At 44.2% G+C, this 24646-nt stretch overlaps 3 protein-coding genes across 9 annotated transcripts; 2 read left to right on the top strand and 1 right to left on the bottom strand.

The window, feature by feature from the left end:
• The first annotated feature begins 260 nt into the window (after positions 1-260).
• LOC101323219 (IQ domain-containing protein F5) lies at positions 261-15332 on the top strand. Of its 7 annotated transcripts, XM_073811183.1 has the most exons (5): positions 2154-2191; positions 2628-2690; positions 2985-3112; positions 4868-4964; positions 13375-15332. In XM_073811183.1, the coding sequence occupies exons 3-5, from the start codon at positions 3092-3094 to the stop codon at positions 13818-13820; spliced, it is 564 nt and encodes a 187-aa protein (XP_073667284.1). In that variant the 5' UTR covers positions 2154-2191; positions 2628-2690; positions 2985-3091; the 3' UTR covers positions 13821-15332. The 7 variants fall into 7 exon arrangements, 5 of the variants coding, with proteins under 5 accessions (XP_073667286.1, XP_073667285.1, XP_073667284.1 ...); XR_012334625.1 differs by lacking the exons at positions 2628-2690; positions 2985-3112; positions 13375-15332 and adding an exon at positions 5905-6227 and having other exon boundaries at positions 261-2191; XM_073811185.1 differs by lacking the exons at positions 2628-2690; positions 2985-3112; positions 4868-4964 and adding an exon at positions 274-1628 and having other exon boundaries at positions 2134-2191.
• LOC101326132 (IQ domain-containing protein F1) lies at positions 3255-3901 on the top strand. The gene is given in 2 exon segments (XM_073810206.1): positions 3255-3275; positions 3455-3901. Coding segments are annotated over 2 exon segments (468 nt in total).
• Positions 15333-22756: 7424 nt separating the features above from the next.
• Positions 22757-24646, bottom strand: IQCF2 (IQ motif containing F2). The gene is given in 3 exon segments (XM_073811189.1): positions 22757-23419; positions 24188-24293; positions 24471-24646. Coding segments are annotated over 3 exon segments (495 nt in total). The 5' UTR covers positions 24489-24646; the 3' UTR covers positions 22757-23048.

Raw genomic sequence — 24646 nt, 5'->3', positions numbered from 1 at the left:
TTGTATGACATGTGAATTATATTCCAACAAAGCTGTTTATAAATAAAAATCAAAAGCACCCCCGAGGGTTTCCCTGGTGGCGCAGTGGTTGAGAGTCCGCCTGCTGATGCAGGGGACACGGGTTCGTGCCCCGGTCCGGGAAGATGCCACATGCCGTGGAGCGGCTGGGCCCATGTCCCATGGCCGCTAAGCCTGCACGTCCAGAGCCTGTGCTCCGCAACGGGAGAGACCACAACAGTGAGAGGCCCGCGTACCAAAAAAAAAAAAAAAAGTACCCCCGAAACTGAAAGATTCAAGGGCAATACACAAAAATCAACTGTATGAGCAGTTGGGGAATTCTTGATATAGAAGTGCAAAGTTGAAGGATTTACATTATCTGATTTCAAGACTTACTGTCTTGAAAAACTATAAAGTTACAGTAATCAGGACAGGTGGTGTTAGAGTAAGAACAGACAAACAGATCAATGATACAGAATAGAGAAGCCAGAAATAGACTCACATTTACACAGTCTATTGATTTTTTTAATGTACCAAGATAATTCAATGCAGAAAGGAAATACATTTTTCACTGGAAAAAAAATCTTGACCCCTATCTAACATCATAGCCAAAAAAAAAAAAAAAAAATTAATTCAAGATGGATCACAGACCTAAACAAAAACTAAAGCTAAACCTATATAAAGCTTCTAGAAGAAAACCCATGAGAATTATTTTGTGACCCTGGAGTCGACAAAGATTTCCTAGGACAGAGAAAGTGCTAAGTATAAAATATTGATAGACTGGACTTCATCCAAATTAAAACCATCTGTTCATCAAAAGACAGCATTTTAAAAAGTCACAGGCTAGGGAAAAGAATATTTACAATACATGTATCTGACAAAGGACTCATATCGAGTATAAGAACTTCTAGAACTCAGTAATAAAGACAAACAATCCAATAAAAGTGGACAAAAGGCTTAAACCAATACTTCATAAAAGAAGATATATGAATGGCCACTAAACACATGCTCCTCATAATTGGATCCATGAGCATTTGAGGACTGAAGGGAGAAATTAAAGTCCCTGCGCTCTAAGGGCACAGGAAAGATCCCACATATGGAGCCTGGGTAAACGAGGGGGCTGGGTCCCAAGATGGAGGCAGACTCAGACAGGAAAGAGGCCAGAGACTGGGGTGTTGGTGAATGTGGTGACCCTAGGGGCAGGGAGGGTGCTGGGGCTTTGAATGCCACCAGGACCTGCTCAGACTCAATCCAGTGGGCAGGGAGGAGCTGCCCCAGGGGCTGAGGAGCAGAGGGGTGACACCATCCAAGCAAAGGTTTTGAGGATGTGCTGGGCAAGTGGCCGGGGGTGAGCATGATGGGGGTGAGCCTCCTTCTCCAACCCCGTTCTTCTCCACCATTCTTCTCACCCTCTACCAGAGTTTCACCCCAGAGGCTCTCAGTAGACCCCCTCAGGGAAGAGTGGGAAGGAGAGAAGAAAGGAGGGGTCAGTGAGGGTGTCAATGGGATCAGTCCTCTGAATATGCTCCCAGCCCCAGAGCCTGCTGGGGAAGGAAAGCACTGCTCGTCCTGGGGGCCTCACAGATTTCCCTGGTATTGTATGAATGGGTCAGCAATTCAACTCTTCTAAGGTAATCATTGGTAGCAGTTTGGTCTATATACCTTTCTCCCTCTTTACCTGCGTTTATAGCATACGTGTATAATTATATATCTTGACAGTTTTTTACCATCCCATCCAATGATATCATAATGATGTTCAGCTTTTTCACTTACAAATACATCTTGGGTATACCTTCTCATCAGTACACATGGATCAAATTCATTATTTTTCAACAGTTATGTTGTATTTTATAGTTTGAATGGACTATAAACCATTAAATCAACGCCCAATTTTACCAACTGGGGATATCACCAATGACCACCTTTATACACCTTTACATCAATGGGCCACTATTTCTGGTGTCTTGCTTTTGTAGCTAGGGCTTTGGCCATTTCCAGCAGAAAAGAATGGACAGCACTTCTGTCTTTTCTTTGGAGGGGGCTTAACTGTCGGGAGCCAGCCTGGTGCTTGAGTCATAACTGCCCTTATGACATCATAGGTCTCCCTCCCCCACTTTCTCTCCATGCCATGACTAGAGGAACACAGACCTGAGGGGATTTGAACCATCTACACCCAATCCATGTGGGACCAATGGTGAGTAAGAGAGAGACTGACACACTAGGCTTTTTTAGGGATGTCCCCATAAATCTCTCGGGATGAGGGGATCTCCCTGACATCTGAATACTCTGGGAAGCCCTGTACGCTGGCGATGTGTGGGTTACTTAATGGAGAGGGAGGGAGAGCAGCCTCCCTCTTGCCTTTCCCCTAATTGCTGATTGCAGGAGAAGGACCAGCCCAAAACAATTAATGAACACACCAAAAATGAGCCTCAGCAGAATGAGCTGATCTTGAAATCTTTACCGCCAGCACCATTATCGAACTTAGAGAAGGCAGAGGCAGGAGGAGCCTGGACTTGCATGTCTCTGGTCTTTGTGTCCTAATGCTTGTGGCTAGTGTCTTTTGTATGTTCCAGAGCTAAGAACAGGAATAAACTCATTCTTGTCTGTCCTCTTTCCCCATATTTTTCTAGGCTAAACAAGAGAATATAGCTGCAACAAAGGGAGTAGATGATGCTAATAAGAGACTCAGAGCAGTATGATGCCCCCACCCAGATGACACGGGGCTGGGGGTGGGAATGTGGCAGTTGTGTTTGTGGAATGGAATGGCCAACATATGCGAAGCTGGGCTTAATCAATGGTGTGTGTGTGTGTGTGTGTGTGTGTGTGTGTGTGTGTGTGTGTGTGTGTATGTGTGTTTGAGCGTGTGCATGTATGTTTGCTTGCTAATTAAGATTTAAAGTTTGAAAGTCAAGAGAAGTGAAGATGGGGAAGAGATAAGAGGTAGAATTTTATGGGATGTGGGAACTTTTAATACTATGTTATCACAGAGGAAGAGAGCAGGTTGTGGATTGGAGCTGCAGTCAAGGATGAAAGAGCAGGATTAGAAGAGGAAGCCACTTCTCCAGTAGCTGAGTGGTGTCTGAAGGGAAGGATCATGGATCCTGGTCAGGCTCAGGTGGACTATGATAACCCTTTGATCATGGTATTCTTGCTCTAGGCTGGCCAACTTGACCCATGTAAAACTGGGTAGCCAGGACAGATATACTACCATTTTACAGATGGGAGCTCTGAGATTCAGAGGTCAATGTGATGTATCCATGTCCATTAACCAGAGTGGGGCAAAGAAAGGACACCTACCTACCTGGTCTTCTGGTTCCAGCCAGTGCCTTGCCCAGTGCTCTTGAGGTTCAGAAGAAGGGGTGATTGTTGATAGGGCATCAGGATCCCTTCCTGGCACACCCTGGGGCTGAAGTGGGTGGGGAATATCCTCCAAATGTCTCGTCTTTTTTCTTGTTAGATCCCAAGAACCCAAAACAGGCCTCCCATCAGTAATCCAGAAGTAGTAAAGATCCAGGCCTGGTGGCGGGGCACCCTGGTGTGCAGCACACTGCTGCACGTGGCTCTCAGAGTGTGGATCATTCAGGGCTGGTGGAGGCATAAGCTGGTGAAGCTGCATGAGAACAGGCAGCGGACAGCTCTGGAGAACTTTACACGGAAGGAGTGGGTAGCAGTCAGGCTGCAGTCCTGGGTCCGCATGTGGCGCATCTGTTGGCGCTACTGCCATTTGCTCAATGCTGCCTGCATCATCCAGGCCTGCTGGAGATGCCACTCCTGCGCTTCCCAGGGTTTCATCAAGGGCCACTAGAGAGTCACGGCCAACCAGCTGCATCTCGAACTCGAGATCTTGCTGGGCTCAGGGCCTTGCATTGTGACAGAGTGTATTCCCCTTCCAATAAAGCAGTGAAGTGGTCTTTCCCCAGCTTCTCTCTGCTTGATAAGCTCCAGGAGGTCAGGGCCAATGATGGCAAATAGTTAGCATCTCATATGCTAGCTCTGAGGAATTGGCAGGGGTTGTCTGAGGAGGATGATTTTGAGCCACTGTCCAGACTGAGCAGAGACTGTGATTGATTAGCAACGTCTGACATAGGTAGGAAAGTTGGGGGTACAGATCTGCCATGCTGCCAACTCAGGGAGCATCACTCATGTTCAGTCTATGGAAATGGTGCCTCTCCCTAAGGCCGTGTATAATGGAAGCCTGGGGCAGGGGTGGGGTTGTTGCGCACAGCAGCACTTTTGCCAGGAATTCACTCACCAGGTCTAGTTGCTCTGGGTGTGATCTCCCAGCCACCCCCATGGCTGAGAGGAGCACACCCACCCCAAGCTCTTGATCCTGGCTCCTGTTGGTTCGTAAACTGGCCCCTGTACATGGAGGGCAAGAAAAGACCGAAGAAAGAGGCAGATTACCCCAGATTAGTAGGTGGCAGGTTTAGTAAGCAAGGGAACTTATTTACAAGACTTGTCTTGGGCGGCCACAGACAAGTAGATCTCCGTACTTGCTTGCCAGACTCTTGCAAGTTTATATAGAGGCCTTAATGAGGTTCAGCCACATATACCACCCAGATGTTCTCGAGAACACATTACTCTCTTAAGGCTGAATCCCTGAAAATGCCTCCCACTGTGGGAATGGCAGGCAGAACATACATTCCCAGGACAGGGGAGGGGGTGAGGGGCATCTAATTGCCTGGGTCTAGCTTGTGAGTACAGCTGGCGGTCACATCCTTTCAGTGACCTCCAACAGCTCCCTGCTGTATCTTCATACTTGACCTCCAAGTCAGAGTCTGAGCTCCAAACTGAAAATGGTTAGACTGCATAGCCCCTGTCCTCACTCCTACCTCAAACTCTGTCCCTCACTCTCTGATCCCGAATGCAGGCTAGGACTCATTCCCCTCCAGACCTGGTTGGTGTGGGAAGTTCCAGAGGTGTGGAGATGGAGAAAGAAGGCAACCCACTTCTAGCCAAACCTTCTGGTGAGTGTCATCCCCTAGGCTATCACAGACCTAGAGCTGAGAAGCCATCAGTTGTGTCTGCCTCTCCCTCTCCCCAGTCTCTGCAAGAATTGATCCAGGTGGAGCTGAGACCTCTGACAGTCCCTTGTGAAAAGCTGCCACCTGGGGTGAGACTGGCGCCTAAGTGATGATAAAGGGCCGGTTAAGAGGTCAAGGTTAGGCTGCCCTTCTGCCCATCTGGGCACTGCTGTTCCGTGGTTTCCTGCAGAGGGAGGGGTCTAAGGTCTTGGGTTATTCGCCATTAAACCTGCAAACTCAGAAGCCCTATGTCCAGCCCAGCTCCATCTCCATCTCCTCTGCCCTGGCAAGTTGGTCCTTCAGCTCACATTGCCCAGAAATCTCATGCTCCAGCTCTCTGTCTTGCTCTAGGGCTTGAGCTCTGTCTTTCTTGCTTTGTCCTTCTGTGTCCTGCCCTGTCTCACTCAGGTCCTAGTCTCTCGCTCTTGCTCTGAAGGACTTCTATCTCCTCTCTCCTTGCTTCTCTCTACTGTGTTCAATGTCTCAGAGTAAAGAGCAAGGACTTTGCAGCCAGACCAAGCTAGGTCACACCAACCATGGCTTCCCCACTCACTGCTGTGTGGCTGCAGACATGTCATTTTCCCTCTCAGAGCCCCAGTTTCCTGAGCTGTGAAGTGGGGCTAATGATCCTCATCTTTCAGTGTGAATGTCAAGTAGCATAAAAATTCAGCCTCAGCAACAAAACAAGGAAAGAGGGGTCGCACCCACAAACTTTAAAAACTGGCAGTCAGGGTGGGAGGGAAATAATGTTTAGCCCAATTAAGAAGACCAAAAGTTAGTGTTCCCTACCATCAAAATCAATTGCAAATGTTTGTCTGTTAATGCTTGTCTGTAATGAAAATTTACACGTGTCATCTCTGAAAATGTCTTTTCATTCACATAGGTATGAAGTGAAATATCTGGCACCGCCAAATAGTGATATAAATTCCTGAGCATAGGATTATAATCGAGACTAGTCATCACTTGGAAGATATCTGTAGACTTCTATGGGATTCTTTTCTTGATATTTGCCTTTAAGCATGTCATTACATTGCAGATCAATTACTTCCAATTGAAGTTCAGGTGGTTGTTCCTCAATTGCTTAGATAAAAAAGTTTAGAAATATGGAAACTCCTCTTGTACTTAACATGGAAGTCTGAAAAGTGCTTGCTGCTGGAACTCTAGTTTGAACTCAGAGAATATATCCACTGAAAATTTGCATGAGAATGGTTATCTTGCTTCTTGTTTTAACTTTTGACAGCTCAGGAAGTGCATAAAGCAGCTTGACATTACTTATTTAAAATTATTTGTCAAGGGGCTTCCTTGGTGGTGCAGTAGTTAGGAATCCGCCTGCCAATGCAGGGGAAACGGGTTTGAGCCCTGGTCTGGGAAGATCTCACATGCTGTGGAGCAGCTCAGCCTGTGCGCCACAACTGCTGAGCCCGCATGCCACAACTGCTGAAGCCTGCACGCCCAAACCCTGTGCTCCACAACAAGAGAAGTCACTGCAGTGAGAAGCCCGTGCACTGCAACAAAGAGTAGCCCCCTGCTCGCCGCAACTAGAGAAAGCCCAAGCACAGCAATGAAGACCCAATGCAGCCAAAAATAAATAAATTTAAAAATTTTTTAATAAAAAAAAATCTTAAAAAAATAAAATTATTTGCCAAAATGACTCTACTTCAGTATAAGTTTCACATAAAACATTGCTTTGCTCATTAATTTCACATTTAATTCATTAAAAAACATGAAGACTGCAGCAAAACTTATTTCCAATGTCATTCAGGTTTTTTTAAAAATTTTATTTATTTTTGGCTGCATTAGTTCTTCGTTGCTGCACGTGGGCTTTCTCTAATTGCGGCGAGCAGGGGGCTACTCTTTGTTGTGGTGCACGGGCTTCTCACTGTGGTGGCTTCTCTTGTTATGGAGCACGGGCTCTAGGCCCGCAGGCTTCAGCAGTTGTGGCACGTGGGCTCAGTAGTTGTGGTGCACGGGCTGAGCTGCTCCATGGCATGTGGGACCTTCCCAGACCAGGGCTCAAACCCGTTTTCCCTGCATTGGCAGGCGGATTCCTAACCACTGCGCCACCAGGGAAGTCCCAATATTGTATTCTTTTAGCACAGCTATATAGCGTCATTGCATAAGGAGCACAATGCTTTGCCATTTTCTTAAAAGTGCGATACTTAAAGTCCACTTTTCTCCTTTTTCCATTGTTTTGACATGATGGATATGTACTGGTAATAAAAAATAAGTCACAGCACAGCAATATGTGTGGTACCCAAAACACTATTCAGTTATAACTGTACCACTGCAATTTATTGTGTGCTGAGCAGCAGTGGGAAGTGATGAGTGCCACATATAGTCTGTCACAACTATTCAAATCTGTCATTGTAGTGTACGTGTGGCTATAGCCAACATATCAACAAATAAACATGGCTGTGTTCCAATAAAATTTTATTTATGAACACTGAAATTTGAATTTTATATAATTTTCGTATGTCATGAAATATTATTATTTTGAGTTTTTTCAACCACTGAAAAATGTAAAAACCATTCTTTACAGGATGTACAAAAACAGTGGGCTCGGTGTAGCCCACAGGCTGTAGTTTGCCAACCCAAGCCCTAAATCAATGTCCATTACATGGTTCTGAGTCCCCAGTAGGTACAATGTGTGGAAATGGTACTGCACCTGTGACCACCCCTTCTAGTTATATGCTTGGGTGTTTGTGCTTTCTGTCCCTGCACCTTCAGGCTCCATGTTACTGGAGGTTCTAGTTTCTAGAGTTGGAAGGCACACATCAGGGATCACTGTAAGAGTCCCATTAAACTTAAAGCTACAGCTGTGACCTGGTCACTTCAGACTCCTTTTGCCAAGAGTTAAGCAGGCGATGAAAGGTGTCACCACTCTGGCAGGGATAATTAACCCTGATATCATGAGGAGAAGGTGAAGGGCCTGCTGCTACACTATGGGAGCAGGGAAGACTATGAGTGCTGCTTGGGTGAGTCATTGGAAGATGTCTTGTTGCTTTGCTGCCCAGGTATAATGGTAGATGAACACAAACATGGCCTGAGAAGTACATGCTAACCAGAGAACCAGGTGCCTCAAGGATGAGGGTCTGAATTGCTGCTTCCCTTCAGGCAAACTGCCTAGACCAGCAGAAATGCTAGTCAAAGGTGAAAGGAATTTAGAAAGGGTGGTAGAGGAAGGGGGAGAGGAGTGTGAGTAATGGCCTCAAAATAAACTGTAGCAGTAGGGACTGAAGTTTGTCTCTCTGACCCTTCTAAGTTTTCCCAGGAGAAAAGACCTACATGAATCCTGAAGAAGCTATTTTTAAATGGTAAAAACTTGCTATGGGAAGCAAGTATATGTGAGTGACATGAAGGGGTGGGCTGTAGTGAATATGTGGACGTAGTAGATCCACTCTTCGTAGCTGATGACTCATCCCACAGCTACTGGGAATACTGGCTACTGCTGGGTCACTGCTATGTCCCGTACTACGAATTGCCTTTGGCCATAGGGAAGGGATTTGACCAAGGCATGTCCTTTCCTAAGGGGAAGCCTGTAGCTAGTGACTTATCATTGGTGTTATGAGTTGAATTATGCCAGCCACACAGGATTATCCAGTCTTGAACTTCCCCAACCCCACAATACCCTAAACAAGCAATATGGAGACCCTACAGAATTCCCAGATCTGAGGCCCAGGGTGAAAGCAAATGTGTCTCTTGGGCCAGGGCTTCTCTCTCATTGAGGTACACCCAGGGGTTCTGTTGTGGCTCCAGGTCTTAAATGCCCATGGTGAAGTCAGAGTTGGGCTGGGGACCACTAGGAAGAAGAAGAGTCTTTTGTGGGCAACCATCCCACCCACAGCCCTGGAGCAAGAATCCAAGCTGGGCCACTAAGAGGTCTTGTATTCATTCTCAGAATCCACCTGTCAGGACCTCCTCACAGGGACAGTGGACATTCGTGGACAGAAGAGAGCAGCAACAAGACTGTTTAGTGGGGAGAGCCTGAGGATTCAGGGCTGCCACTGGGTATCACCTGAAAAGTCACATTCTGTCTCACTTTCTTCTGCCCTTCTCTCTACATTTCTCTCTCAGACTCCAAGTCCCCATGTGCCCCCTGCCCCGCCTCCAGTTTTCTCCCTTTCTCTCTTCCAGGTTTTCCCAGTGTTACCCTTCTCTCCTAGCCCCAAAATGCTCTAGACTCCTCATCTCAGACCTGGGGATTTTCAGCGCACCCCAAGCAGAGCAGACAAGGCAGGGCATGGCAGGATCTGTCCCTAGTCATGGAGAGAAGGGTTGCAGGCCCTGAGGCCTTTGGGTCTCCAGAGGAGTGGGCTAGGGGTGGAGTCCATTCATTCATCCATTTATTACACATTCAATGAACAATTATTTTTAACCTACTATGTCCTGATATTGTGCAGCCTCTGGGGTCACAAATGTGAAAGCGGCTCAGGCTCTGTCCTCTAGGAACCAGTGAGGGAAGAGGCTGATCAGTAAACAGGTGACTACAGTAGGATCCAATGAGGACCATAGTGGAGATCTATGAGGGGGTTTGGGATTTCTCAGGGTTCAGACCTACGAAGTCACTCCGTTAGGGGCTGCCAGGAAGACAGCTGTGGTGGGGCCTGCATTCAAGGGTAACCTAGCTGTAGTGTGGGGGTGGAGGCCAAAGAAATGACCCAGGCAGGGGCTGATAGGGAAGGGCTCTCTTAGCACAGGCCACTCCCAGCAGACCTGCTTTCCTTCCCCTGCAGGCTCTGGGGCTGGGAGCATATTCAGAGGGCTGATCCCACTGACACCCTCACTGACCCCTCCTTTCTTCTTTCTGCCCTTCCCTGAAGGGGTCTACTGAGAACCTCTAGGGGGAAATTCTGGTAGAGGTGGCAGAGAATGGTGGGGGTGGGGTGGAAGAATAGGGAGACCCCAGAATGCTGGTACTTCTGTGGGTCACCCACAGTGGTCATGAGAGGTGCTTGTATTTTGTTCCCTGTGTCCCTTACTCTAGCCCCAGGAGATGCACCCCCGTCATGCTCGCCTCAGGCCCCTTGGCCAGCATACCCACAAAAAATTCCCTTGGATGGTGTCACTCCTCTGTTCCTTAGCCCCCGGGGAGGTTCCTCCCTTCCCACTGGCTTCAGTCCGAGCAGGTCCTGGTGACATTCAAAGCCTCAGCACCCTCCCTGCCCCTAGGGTCACCACATCCACCAACACCCCAGTCCCTGGCAACTTCCCTAATCTGTTGTGAGACCAGACTAAGCCATGTAAGGTCTCTGCACCTCAGTCTCCTCATCTGTGAAGTGGGATGAATGTCATTGCTCCATGATTATTACCAGGGACAGCAGGGACAATGGTGACTAGGGACTAGACTCTGGAGCCAGACTAATGGGGGCATTAAACAGATGTGGGTCTCCCAGGGGCATGGCCAAACACTTTTATCTTCAAACAGGTGCTTCTTGTACCTTCACTGTCCCATGCATTGTACTCTACTATTTCCCCATTCTCCAATTTACTCTTATCCTTTCCATTCTCCCATCCCATTAACTTCACATTGACACCCCCCTCCAGCCTTAAATGGCCTCCTCCTCTTCTCTACATCTGCTCTTCCCCTAGCCCCACACTGACTTCCTGCATACTCACTCTACACATTGCAAATGCATTTCTCAGTGACCCCTGGGGCTGCGACCCTGAGAGGGGACCAGGGCCTCACGATAGCCCGGTAGGTTTTCAGAGGCCAGGAGCAGGCAAGAGGTGGGGTCCTGCTTGTGCAGTGGCTGACCTTCACCCATCTCCTCACTGTGACCTTGAGGCCTCAGGGGAGGAAGTTAGGAGAGTGCTTGAGTCCACTTGAGCCTGAGATGGGGGTCCTGGGCTGGTCCTGGGGGCTTATGGGCTTTCTGGCCTGTGTGGGTCTTGCTCTCCCAGGGGCCTGATAACTAGATGACTTACAGATAGGCAAGACATAGGAGGTTTAGCCACAGTAAGGGAGTTTACTCTGTTCTCCCAACCCTGATATCCTCATCAGACATGCTCATTGTTAATTTTTGTGGATATCTTCCTAATTTCCACCACCTTTTAAAAGAATGACTTTATAAGACATGTGTGTAAATCTATGCTTATATTTAGTTGATCTTGATTTGATGAACTTGCTAATCTTGCTAAATCTTGTACATGCTTCTATATTAGTAGATAGAGAACACACCCATTCTTCTAATTGTTATTTGGTATACCATTATTTAAATGAATTGAAATCCATCATACTAAGTAACGTAAGTCAGAAAGAGAAAGACAAGCACCATATGATATCCCTTATATGTGGAATCTAAAATATGACAAAAATGAACTTACTGATGAAACAGAAACAGACTCACATAGATAACAGACTTGTGGTTGTCAAGAGGGGGCAGTGGGGGGAGAGATGGACTGCGAGTTTGGGATCAGCAGATGCAAACTACTATATATATAGAATGGATAAACAACAAGGTCCTATTGTATAGCACAGGATATTCTATAACCTGTGATAAACCATAATGGAAAAGAATATGAAAAAGAATATACATATATATATATATATATATATATATATATATAACTGAATCACTTTGCTGTACAGCAAAAATTAACACAACATTGTAAATCAATTATACTTCAATAAAATAAATGTAAAAAGATAAATGAATTGAAATCCATTTAATGAATACCAGCCAGGCTTTAATGAGTATCACTATACACATTTGTGTCAATGGGTCAGTATTTGAGGTATTCTTCTTTGTAGCCATTTACATAGGAAAGAAAGGACAGGTCCTCTAGGTTTTCCTTAGAAGGGGTTCAGCTATTGGGAGCCATCCTGGTGCCTGAGTCATAGGTGCCCTTATGACATCACGGCTCTTTCCCCTCCTCTTCTCTTCTTGCCAGAGCAGTGGCTGGAGGAGAACAGACTTGAGAGTGATGGGAACATCTAGACCCTAACCATGGGTAACTGAGTGTAGATCTGAAGGGATTTGACCATCCCCCAAAGCCATCGGCATTTAATGTTTTATAAGAGACAGTCAGATTTACCCAAGCTTTCTGGAGGGCAGTACATTTCCCATAGTTTCCTCAGGAGGGGATTCCTTCTCATGTTTGAGATTCCAGCAAAGTCCAGGAAGCCTAGTGTGTGGGTGACTTGGCACTTAGTGGTGGGAAGAGCACCCTTACTTTCATGTTTTTCTCTCTAAACCCTGATAAGGACAGCAAACCTTCCAAATTACAATCAAAGATAATGATGAAGTCGCATTGATAGAAGAGAGCTTGAAGGAGCAAAGGAGAGGAGAGCAAGGGACTCCACCTCCAACTGCCTACCCACACCACTGCCTCTGCCTTCCCACCCCTCCCTGCGTAGATGGATCCAGGCTGTACTGTGTTGGAGAGAGCCTTGACTTGTGACATCTCTGACCCTTGTGGTCCAGTGGAGTGACCCAAAGGTCTGTGACCATGCAACTTATTGTCCAAAGAGAAATGCTTCAGGGAGTTAAAGAGATACTTATCAAAATTATACCAGGACAATAGGCATAAACTCAGGGTGTGCCAGGCAAACTGGGATGAATGGCCACCATACACAGAGCAGGAAATGAACAGGGATCCACTCCTCCTCGGCTGTCCTTTCCCCCTATTTTCTCCTTAGGCTAAGAGCTGTGAGTCCAGCCAAGGTGTGTGCCAAGGAGGAGCGCAAAGAGTTTGAACCCAGACCACACATGGTTGAGAGCTACAAAGTGGGGATTGTGTTTGGGGAATGCAAAGGCCAAGATACAGGAAAACTGGATCGTGTGTGTGTGTGCGCATGTGTGCACATGTATCTTTGTGCATGCGCATACATCTTTGTGCGTGCACGCTTATGTGCACATGTATCTTTGTGTGTGCATGCATGTGTGCGGAAGCAGGACACTTACTTGATCTCTGAGGTCCAGCTGCTGCCCACAACAGCTCTCCTGCCACACCTTAGGGCCGAAATGTATGTTTTTTTTTAAAATAAATCTATTTATTTATTTATTTTTGGCTGCATTGGGTCTTCGTTGCTGTCTGCAGGCTTTCTCTAGTTGCAGTGAGTGGGGGTTACTCTTTGTTGTGGTGCGCGGGCTTCTCATTTTGTGGAGCACGGGCTATAGGCATGTGGGCTTCAGTAGTTGTGGCACTCGGGCTCAGTAGTTGTGGCTCACGGGCTCCAGAACGCAGTCTCAGTAGTTGTGGTGCAGGGGCTTAGTTGCTCCACGGCACGTGAGATCTTCCCAGAACCAGGGCTCAAACCCATGTCTCCTGCATTGGCAGGCGGATTCTTAACTACTGAGCCACCAGGGAAGTCCCTGTATGAGTTTAATTGTCCCCTGTTTTCTCTTGCAAGGCCCCAAAGTAAGAATCATGATGATGGAAGAACAGAAAGCGGCTGTTTTCATCCAAGCCTGGTGGCGGGGCACCCTGGTGCGCAGGACTCTGCTGCACACGGCTCTCAGAGCGTGGATCATTCAACGCTGGTGGAAACAGAAGCTGGTGAAGCTGCAGGAGAAGAGGCGGCGGACGTCTCTAGAATGCTACGCGCGGCAAGAATGGGCAGCTGTCAAGCTACAATCCTGGTTCCGCATGTGGTGCATCCGCCTTCGTTACTGCCGTTTGCTCCACGCTGTCCGCATCATTCAGGTCTATTGGCGCTGGCATAGCTGCCATACCCGTGGCTTTATTCAGGGCCGTTACGACCTCAAAGAAAACCAACTGAATCTTCAACTTGAAATCTCTTTGGGCTCGCAAGCTTGTAGTGTACAACAGTACATACCCCTTCCAATACAGGAATGACCAGGTCTGCTATATGTGTCCCCAGCTCTTTGCCAGACATACTTCAAGGAGGTCATTGAGCTAATGATGGCAAATACTTGGCATCTCATAAATCAGCTCTAAGGAAGTGGCAGGGGTTGCCTGGGGTCCAGTGTGGAGGATTCTGAGAGTCTGGTGCTCTATGAGCAGGGCCTGTGATTGATTAGCAATGTCTGCCATGGGTAGGAGAGTTGGGGTTGCAAGGCCACCAAGTCTTCCAACTCCAGGGAGATTCTTTCACAGTGTGGTCTATGTAAATGGTGCCCCGATGTAGTTGTGCAACGTGAAGTCCTGTGTCATCTTTTGCTCTTTCCCCCAAAGTCTTTAAAAAATACTATTTAAAAATTGTGGTAAATACACATAACATAAAATTTACCATTTTAACCATTTTTGAGTAAACAGCTCAGTAAAATTAAGCATATTCAAATTGTTGTGCAGCTATCGCCTCCATCCATCTCCAGAACTTCATTTATCTTGCAAAATTGAAACTCTGTACACATTGAACAATAATTCTTCATTCTCCCCTTCCCCAGCCTCTGGCAACCACTATTCTATTTTGTCTCTATGAATTCGATTACTCTAAATGCCTTATATGAGTGGAATCATACAATATTTGTCCTTTTATGACTGACTTATTTCACTTAACATAAGGTCTTCAAGGTTTAGTTGTTTTAGAGTATTTTTACATTAAGTCCACCACCTTGTCTTTCTCAGGGACAGTTTCTGTTGATTTACTTTTTTCCTTTGAATGGGCCATAATTTTCCTCTTTCTTTGTATGCTTTGTAATTTTTTCGTTGTTGTTGAAGATTGAACATTTGAATCTCATAATGTGGTTATTCTAGAGGTCAATTTTTCACTCTTTCCCTGATTTTGCTGTTTTTGCTGTTGTTGTTGGTTCGTTGTAGGGTGTCTCTGTGCTGGGGATCAGTATAGGTGTAAACTTAAGGTCTTCTCTGGTCTTTTCTGGGCCTCCACCTTTCCCTGGGCATACATGGTGACTTTAAAATTTCCTTGTATATGTGGTTAATTTTTTTTTTTTTTTTTGCGGTACGCAGGCCTCTCACTGTTGTGGCCTCTCCCGTTGCAGAGCACAGGCTCCGGACGCACAGGCTCAGAGGCCATGGCTCACGGGCCCAGCCGCTCCGTGGCATGTGGGAATCTTCCTGGACCGGGGCACGAACCTGTGTCCCCTGCATCGGCCTGAGTCATAGGTGCCCTTATGACATCATAAGGGCACCTACTCTCAACCACTGCGCCACCAGGGAAGCCCTATGTGGTTACTTTTAAGTGTCCTAGTCCTTAAGGGTCTGGCTCCCAAAAAGGGAAAAAGAGAAAAGGGGTGGGGGAGGAAGGAGAGGTCCCATCTCTTTAAATCCCCTGTAAGCCACTTCAGCTGGAAGGGGAGGGTGTTGCAACAACTGTGGTGGGGATTGCAACAATGGCCCCTGTCTCTGTTTCTGCACCTCTGTGATCACAAGTAGTCATCAGCAAAATGAGCACAGATCCCTAATATTTGAAGGACAGATTCTTTATTGCTCACCTTGGATTCTGCAAGCTTCATACAAATTTCTCCAGAACTCATTCACGGATGCCTGGAATAGCGCTGGGGGCTAGGGTGTCAGGGATGGATAGCCAGTACCATAAAAGCTGAAATTAACCAAAATTAATGACAGTTTACTGTCCAAGTTTCTGGAATGATGCCTTCAATTAGACCCTAAAGACTCTACCAATAAACTGTTTGAACTAATAAACAAATTCAGTAAAGTTGCAGGATACAAAATCAACATACAAAAATCAGTTGCATTTCTATATAATAAAAATAACCTATCTGAAAAAAGATATTTTAAAAAGTCTCATTTACAACAGCATCAAAAACAATAAAATACCTAGGAATAAATTTAACCAAGGAGGTGAAAGATCTATACATTGAAAACTAAAGAAATAGAAGAAGATACAAATAAATGGAAAGATATCCCATGTTCAGGGTTCAGAAGAGTTAACACTGTTAAAATAGCCTTACCAGCCAAAGCAATCTATAGATTCAGTGTAATCCCTATCATAATTCCAATGGCATTTTTCACAGAAATAGAAAAATTCCTAAAATTTGTATATAACTGTAAAAGACCCTAAATACCCAAAGTATTCTTGAGAAAAAAAGAACAAAGCTGGAGGAATCACACTTCCTGATTACAAAATATATTACAAAGCTATAGTAATCAGAACAGTATGGAACTGACATTAAAAACAGACACAGACCAACTGGACAGAATTGAGAGCCCAGTAATAAACACATACATATATGTAGGGTGAAGTAATATTTGACAAGGGAGCCAAGAATATACAATTGGTAAAGAATGGTCTCTTCAATAACTGGTGGGAAAACTATATCCACATGCAAAAGAATGAAATTGGACACTTCCCTTACACTATATGCAAAAATCAACTCAAAGTGGATCAAAGACTTAAGTGCAAGACCTAAAACCACAAAACTCCTAGAAGAAAACAGGGGAAATACTGCTTGACATTGGTCTTGGCAATGATTTTTTTGGATATGACCTCAAAAGCACAGGCAACAAAAGCAAAAATAAACAAGTGAGACTACAGCAAATTAAAAACTTCTGCACAGCAAAGGAAACAATCAGCAATATAAAAAAGCACCCTGCGGCACAAGAGAAAATATTTGTAAAACGTGTGTCTGATAAGGGGTTAATTGCCAAAATATACCAGGAACTCATATAATCCAATAATGAAGAAAAACAATAACAACAAAAACAAAACCAAACCTAATTAAAAAATGGCCAGTGACCTGAATAGACATTTTTCCAAAGAATACATACAAATGGCCAACAGGTAGACGAAAAAATTACTCAACACCACTAATAATGGAAATGCAAGTCAAAACCACATGTGATATAACCTCACACCCGTTAGAATGGCTATTATCAAAAGACAAATGATAACAAGTGTTGGCGAGGGTGTGGAGATAAGGGAATCCTTGTATACACTGCTGGTGGGATATAAGTTGGTACAATCATTATGTTAATCAGTATGGAGGTTCCTCAATACATTCAAAATAAAACTACCATATGATCTAGCAATCCTACTTCTGGGTATATATCCAAAGGAAATAAAATCACTTTATCAAAGAAATATCTGCATTCTCATGTTTACTGTAGCATTATTCATAATAGCCAAGCTATGGAAATACCCTCTTTCTATCAAAGGACAAACGGATACACATATAAAATGAAATATTTTTCAGCCATAAAAAGAGAAAGAAATCCTTACATTTGTGACAACATAGATGAACCTGGAGGACCTTATGGAGGACATAAGTAAAATAAGCCCAACAGAGAAAGACAAATACTGTACAATCTCACAAAGTGGAATCTAACAGAGTTGAACAGTGGTTACTAGGGGCTGGGAGGTGCGGAAAATGGGGGGCTGTTTATTAAATGGTAAAAACTTTCAGTTATATGATAAGTTTGGGGATCTAATGGACAGCATGGTGAATATAATAATAATATTGAACTGTATACTTGAAATTTGCTGAGAGTGGTTTTTAAGGGTTCTTGTTTTAAAGAAAAGGTAACTGTGAGGTAATGGATGCGTTAACTTGATTGTGGTAATCATTTCACAATGTATACATATATCAAACCATCATGTTGTACATCTTAAATATATACAATTTTTATTTGTAATTATACCTCAATAAAACTGGAAAAATGATAAAAATATATTCTAGATACAAGTTCATCAAATATGTGGTTTGCAAATATTTTCTCCTGTCACCCAACTTGTCTTTTCATTCTCTTAACAGCGTCTTTCATAGAGCAAAAGTTTTAAATTTGACCAAGTCTAATGTATCAATTTTCCTTTTATGGATTGTATGTTTGCAGTCAAGTCTAAGAACTTTTTGCCTAGACTTTCTCCCATTCCCCCCACTATAGATCTGGCAGCCATTAAAAGCATAAGGGAACAGAGAAATGCAAATCAAAACTACAAGGAGGTATCACCTCACACCAATCAGAATGGCCATCATCAGAAAATCTACAAACAACAAACGCTGCAGAGGGTGTGGAGAAAAGGGAACCCTCTTGCACTGTTGGTGGGAATGTAAATTGATACAGCCACTATGGAGAACAGTATGGAGGTTCCTTAAAAAACTAAAAATAGAATTACCATATGACCCTGTAATCCCACTACTGGGCATATACCCAGAGAAAACCATAATTCAAAAAGAGTCATGTCCACAATGTTCATTGCAGCACTATTTACAATAGCCAGGCCATGGAAGCAACCTAAATGCCCATCAACAGACGAATGGATAAAGAAGATGTGGTACATTTATACAATGGAATATTACTCAGCCATAAAAAGGAACGAAATTGGGTCATTTGTAGAGACGTTGATGGACATAGAGACTGTCATACAGAGTGAAGTAAGTCAGGAAGAGAAAAACAAATATCGTATATTAACGCATATATGTGGAATCTAGAAAAATGTTACAGATGAACTGGTTTGCAAGGCAGAAATAGAGACAAAGATGTACAGAACAAATGTATGGAACCAAGGGGGGAAATTGGGGTGGTGGTGGTGGTGGGATGAACTGGGAGATTGGGATTGACATATATACACTAAAATGTATAAAATGGATAACTAATAAAAACCTGCTGTATTAAAAAAATAAAATAAAATATTAAAAAAAGCATAAGGAAACACACCATGAGTAACTTTATTCTCATAAATTCAACAACTTAAAAGAAATTAATCAACTGTTTGAAAGTTACACAATACCAACCCAATCAGATGAAACAGATACCTGAATAGTCCCTTGGCCATTAAAGAAATTGAATTTGTAATTTAAAAGTTCTCTAAAAAGAGATCTCCAGGCCCAGATGGCTTCACTAAAGAATTTTTACAAAATATTTAAAGAAGAATTTTCACACCAATTTTACATAATGTCTTCCAGGAAACAGAAAAGGAGAGAATGCTCCCAATTTTTATGAGGTCAGTATTACCTTGATATCAAAATCAGACAAAGGGAATTTTTTAAAAAGTGTACATTAGTACCTCTCAGGAACGTAGAGGTAAAAATCAAACCCAACAAGGTACAAAAGAAATTATACACCAGCACCAAGTATAAATTTATCCCAGGTAAGCGAGGTACTTCAAACATTCAAAAATTAATCAATCCACCATATCAACAGGCTAAAGAAGAAAAATCATATGACTATATATAGTCAGAAACAGAAAAAACATTTGACAAAATCCAACACCCATTCATGATAAAAACGAAACTCTTAGCAAGTTAGGAATAGAGGGAACTACCAAACTTTAACTTGATAAAGAGAATCCACATCTAACATCATACTTCTATTGATTCTTGGTATGATGAGTGATTTTCTATTGTATGCTGGACATTTTGGATATTATATTAGGAGGCTCTCAAGGCCATTTAAATCTTCTATTCTAGAAGGCAGCATCCTATTTAGGTTTAGTATGTAGATGCTGGCCTACTTTTGTGGGCCCTGTTTCCAAAGAGAATTTTCTTTTCTGGGCTCTTTCAATGCAATTCTGGTCTGCTTTATTCTTTTGGTTCCACTGGATCCCTTCTGGTGCCACCTACAAGGTAGAAGCCATTTTCCTGGGTTCCCTCTTGCCATTAGATGGAGGGTTTAGGATGTTGGACTTCTGAGGTAGAGAGCAATATGCTGGCCTGTTCACTGGCCACCTGGTGTCAGTGGGTGTCCCACCCGGTCTCTGCTGGTGCCACTGGAGGACAGAAGGGCTACCTGGACTGCATTTTGCTGTTGGGTGGAGGGACAGGAAGTTCCTGTTCTGGATCTTCTTCTGTGGCTGCTGGATGGCCAGGTGCTGCTAGGTCTGGATTGCCTCTGCCACTGACTGGAAGGCCAGGAGATACTAGGCTTGTTGGAGTTGAGGTACAGGAGGATCCCCTCTCTCCTCCCATTTAGTTTGGGGTAGGAGATGGGTTGATCTGCTCAGGTTCTGCTGTTGCTGCTGTGGGTAGATCAAGCCTGCTTCTGTTAGCAGATGATAAATGAAGTGTGTTGGCCCACATGGGTTCTGCTTTTACTGCTGCTGAGGACAGACTGGGTCACCACTGCTAATGGATGTGGGGTGTGGAGTGGGTGGATAAGCCTGGGTTCCACTGTTGCTGCTGTTGTGAGCAGATCATGCCTGTTGCTGCCAGTGCATGTGGGGCATGGGATGGGTTGGCTTATAAGGGTACTGTAGGCAATTCAGTCTGCTGTTGCCACTAGGCGTGGGTCTCCCTGCTTAGTCTCTGCTGGGCTTCCCCTTCTTTTGACCAGAGAGAGCATGCTTTTCTTGTTTTGTTTGTTTTGTTTAGCTTTCCCTATGCCTGTTGTTGGTTTTAGGTTGCAGACATATCTGGTGTCCAGTCTGAGATGTATGACAGATAAAACAAGAATTCATCTAGGTGTACCTTTTAAAATCTTGAGACTCCTAGATGATCCGCCATCTCTCCATATTTCAGAGTCCTTTTATGATTGTTGAATTATTTTCAGAGTATTTAGTTTGTATTTAGAGGGGAGGAGAAGGGAAAATTAGTTGACACCATCTTGTACCAAAATTGGAAGCTCTCACTCCTAGGTTTTTAACCAAATAAAGTGCAAAACTTAGGTTCACACAAAAAAACACACATATACATAGCAGATTAATTTGTAATCACCCCAAACTGGAAACAACTCCAAGACCCTTCAACTGGTAAAAATTTCTGATAACATCCATACAATGGAATACCACTCAGTAATTAAAACAAATGAGTACCCACCACACCACAGGTCTCAGACACATTATGCTAAATGAAAGAAGCCAGATTCAAAAGGCTACAAATTATTATTCCTTCTACATGACATTCTGGAAAAGGGAAAACAATTCGTACATATTACAGACCAGTGGTTGCTAGGGTTTGGTGGAGAGTAGTGGGTGACCACAAAGGGGCACAGGGGAATTCTACTTTATGTATCTTGAAGCTCAGTTATTAGGTACATATATATTCTATGATATTAAGATATATGATATTACATATATATTCTATGAATTATTGTGACTGTTGATAGATATGACAATATTGAGGTTATATTTTTACAAAGGTCTCATCTATTAAAGATATATATTAAAGTACTGTGGATTAAGTGGTATGATTTTTGTTGTTTGCTTTTAAAAAATTATGTATTTCAATAAGAAGGGAGTAATTAACTCTGTAGCCTAATGTAGAGAGAATGCATAAGAACAGAGAAATAACCATTGGATTTGGTCAGTTGCAATGTTGGTGATGTTGATGAGTGCAGTGTCAGTGAAGTAAGAGGGGTAGAAGGCTGATTGGAATGGGCTGAAGAGAAAATAGTAGGAACAGAAGTGGAAACAGTGACGGCATGATTTGCTATGAGGAGAAACAGAGAACTGGAAAAGAAACTGATTAAGATTGTATTTTTTAAAGATGGAAGAGGTAGACATTGATAATTTGGATAGTGGGGTTATGAATGCAGGATCAAACACCTTGAGATGGCAGCAGGATAATGGAGGAGTTAACCTTTGATGGGATCAAAGACCCTTCATTTATTTCACTTGGAGGGAAGGCAGCAAGTGTGGTCCAGATGGAGCTGGGATGGAGAATGAGGTGGTAGGAAGATGGAGGTCCAGTCTGCTCCCATTTCTTCTGTTAAGTGTGTGGTGACATATATCATCATTATGGAGTTCAAGGGGAGAAGTAGAATTGGGCATTTGGAGAGGAGGTGGTATGAATTATTCAATTCAGAAAAAAGAAATGCAAACACACCAGATAAATTTATTGGGAAATTTGTCCAATGGAGATTTGCAGTCATGAATATGAACCGAGACCATGCCTCATGGGTGTTTTGCTCTAGCCATGCCACTCTTCTGCAGGCACAGAGCAGGTAGATAATTAAGTTCATCCCACATACATTTGCAGAGAGAGGACCAAGGGAATTCAAGTTGTTCAGGAGAGAGATTACAATAATTAAGTATAGAATCTGAACTGGGTAAAGAGAGATACAAGGGTTTGTCAGGGTGATGGCTGTAAAAAAAATTGGTAGGGTCAATAGATTGGAAGACTTTATCACATCTGAAGAAACATTCTATTAGGGGTATTTGAAAGGTGAACTGGAAGGAGAGAATAAAGTAAAAAGAGAATGAAACTCCAGAAAAAGCAATTTGGGCAACAGTACACTGACTGGTTAATGGTAAGGTCCAGAGCCACACTATTCAATGGAATAGGCACTAGCCATATGTGGCTATTTAAATATAAATTAATTTAAATAAAATTTAAAAGTCAATTCTTTAGTTGCACCAGGGACATTTCAAGTGCTCCACAGCCATGTGTGGCTAGTGGCTACCACACTGGACAGCACTGATACAGAACATTTCCATCATCACAGAAATTGCTACTGAGTATAGCATTGCTTTAGTATGACCATGGGAGTGAGAATGGAGACAAGAGTAGGGATGGGGGTAATATCAGGGGGAGCCCTGTTTGCTACACAGCCCTCAGGGAGAGGAGTTCTGGTAAGGGAATTGTGAAGATGGAGTTGAAGTGCCATGAACTCCTGTTTTCTACCAGTCCCCAGGGTCATCACCTGCTCGTCAGCATGCCCAGTCACATCTATCACTAAGGCCAGCCTCCTGTCCTTTACCTGGGGCTGCACTGCACTTCTACCAGAAGAGTCAGCCACATGCTGACCTTTTCACTAGGTGATTGCCAAAGATACCTTGTCTGAGGCATCTGAGATCCCAGTCAATCCCCAACTACAGGCGGACAGAGAAGACCCTCACTGTCTGTTCTCATGTGCAGAGGTACCCAAAGTCTTCAGGAAGATGTAGCTCACCTGTCTCGCAGATTCCTGGCGAGAAGAAAGGAATGGGGCTGGGGATGGGAGCTGGGACTTCTGGCTCTGTTATATTAGACTAGGACCTTGGCTTCTGTTTTGACAACTAAGTAAGTAGCATATGGAATTGTCAGTCCAGAACAGGGTTCATGGGCACAAGGGAAAAACCTCACTAAAGTTCTTTCCCAGGGAGAAGAGGAGGCAGCATGGCTTAAGTCCTAAAATTTCCATTAGCTGGTGGGGAGACCATGAGACATACCAGATCAGGTTAGACCTTTACTGAGGACAGGAGACAGTGCCGTTTCTTGCCATCCCTTAGGGGTTGATGATTTCAATGTGGAACTGCAGGTGAGTGGCTGTGACTACACAGTGGCCCCGGACAAGAGCACAGGTCTGGTAGTTGTGGCCTTGCCAGTGGTACTGGATCATGTAGATGGCACTGAGCACCTGGCAGTAACACCAGTGGATGTGCCACATACAGACCAAAGCCTGGAGCTTGACCACTGCCCTCTCTGTGTGTGCGTAGGAAATCAGGGCTGCCCTCTGCTTCTTCTGCCACAGCCTGTCCATTGTCAGTCTCCACCAGCACTGAATGATCCAGGCCTTGAGGGCTGCGTGTAACAATGTCTGGTGCACCAGGGTTCCACGCAACCAGGCCTGGATCTTCTCGGCTGCTTTTATTCTTTCTTTTATATTTTTCTTGGCAGAGATAAGAGAGACCACTCAGGGAACTTCCTGCCACCAACTTCTAGGATATTGCTGGAAAGGGCCTTGATTCTTTTAATAGTCAGCCCTTCTTTGGAGACTTCAGGGGAGTTAGCAGGACACTAACTAAGAGGCAGAAGTCCTGGGTGGTGAGTCCTCCTCTGCCAACATGGACACATCACCTTACCCTCAGAGTCATAGCATCCTCCTCTTGACTACCTCACAGGTGCATGGATCAAGAGAAAAACCATTAGTAACTAGGAGGGTGCATTAAGAATGTGAGGGACTTAGTTGTACTCTACCTCTTCAGTGCTTATTGGGTTTGGGAGGTTTGGCCTCATAATGCTTTTGCCTGGTATTCTCTGCTAATTCTAGTTCCATTGGCTGATTTCTTTCTGCCACAACAGTGTATTTCAATATGGCGGTGAGTTTTTAACACCCTCATCACATATTCTACTCCCAGCCTCCCCATACTGTGAACATTCTACTTTCTAATTCAGAGTCCTCACATCCTCATCTCCCAGCTCATGCATTTCTTGATGGCTTTCCTTCTCGCCATTCACTCTTTGTGTCACAGTCAAACCCAGAGCCAGAGAGTTCATGCTGAGAAGGAAGTGAAGGAAAAATAAGCCAGTATTGAATTGACTCCTGATTACTTTAAACTCTGGATCCCTAAGAGGCACAATTCCACACCCTCATGACACTGACATAAATGTTCTGGATATCTGTTAATTATATGGAGATTTTACCTACCTCTTTTTTCCGCTGCTACTTCTGCTTCTGCTTCTTCTTCTGCTTCAACCTAATTTCGTCTTCGGAATCCTCAATCACAATTAAAATTGAATTGCCGTCTGTCTGTCATGAGAATTAAACGGGAAATGAATGGATGAGCTAAGAGTACCGTTTCTCTCTATGGCTCTGCACAAAGATACCCACTGCCTCAGCATCCTCTTTTTTCCCAAAAGCTGTGAAGTCCAGAGTGATTCCCACCCACCCTCAAGCCTGCTGAGTGGATCTGGCCATGTCTCTTACACAAAATCGAACCCCCATGGCTTGTCTCTAGATGGTTCCTTTATTTCTCTACTTCCCAAGGTCTGATGAGTAATATGAGGGGGAGAACTATGAGTTAACAATTGCTTTATGACATCAGGATTAGGATATATGCCACATAAGTTGAGTCTTCCTCACAAACTAGCTCCATGCGAACT

This window comes from Tursiops truncatus, chromosome 10 (genome assembly GCF_011762595.2).
Source record: "Tursiops truncatus isolate mTurTru1 chromosome 10, mTurTru1.mat.Y, whole genome shotgun sequence".
NCBI lineage: Eukaryota > Metazoa > Chordata > Mammalia > Artiodactyla > Delphinidae > Tursiops > Tursiops truncatus.
This window is presented reverse-complemented; position numbering and strand designations above follow the sequence as displayed.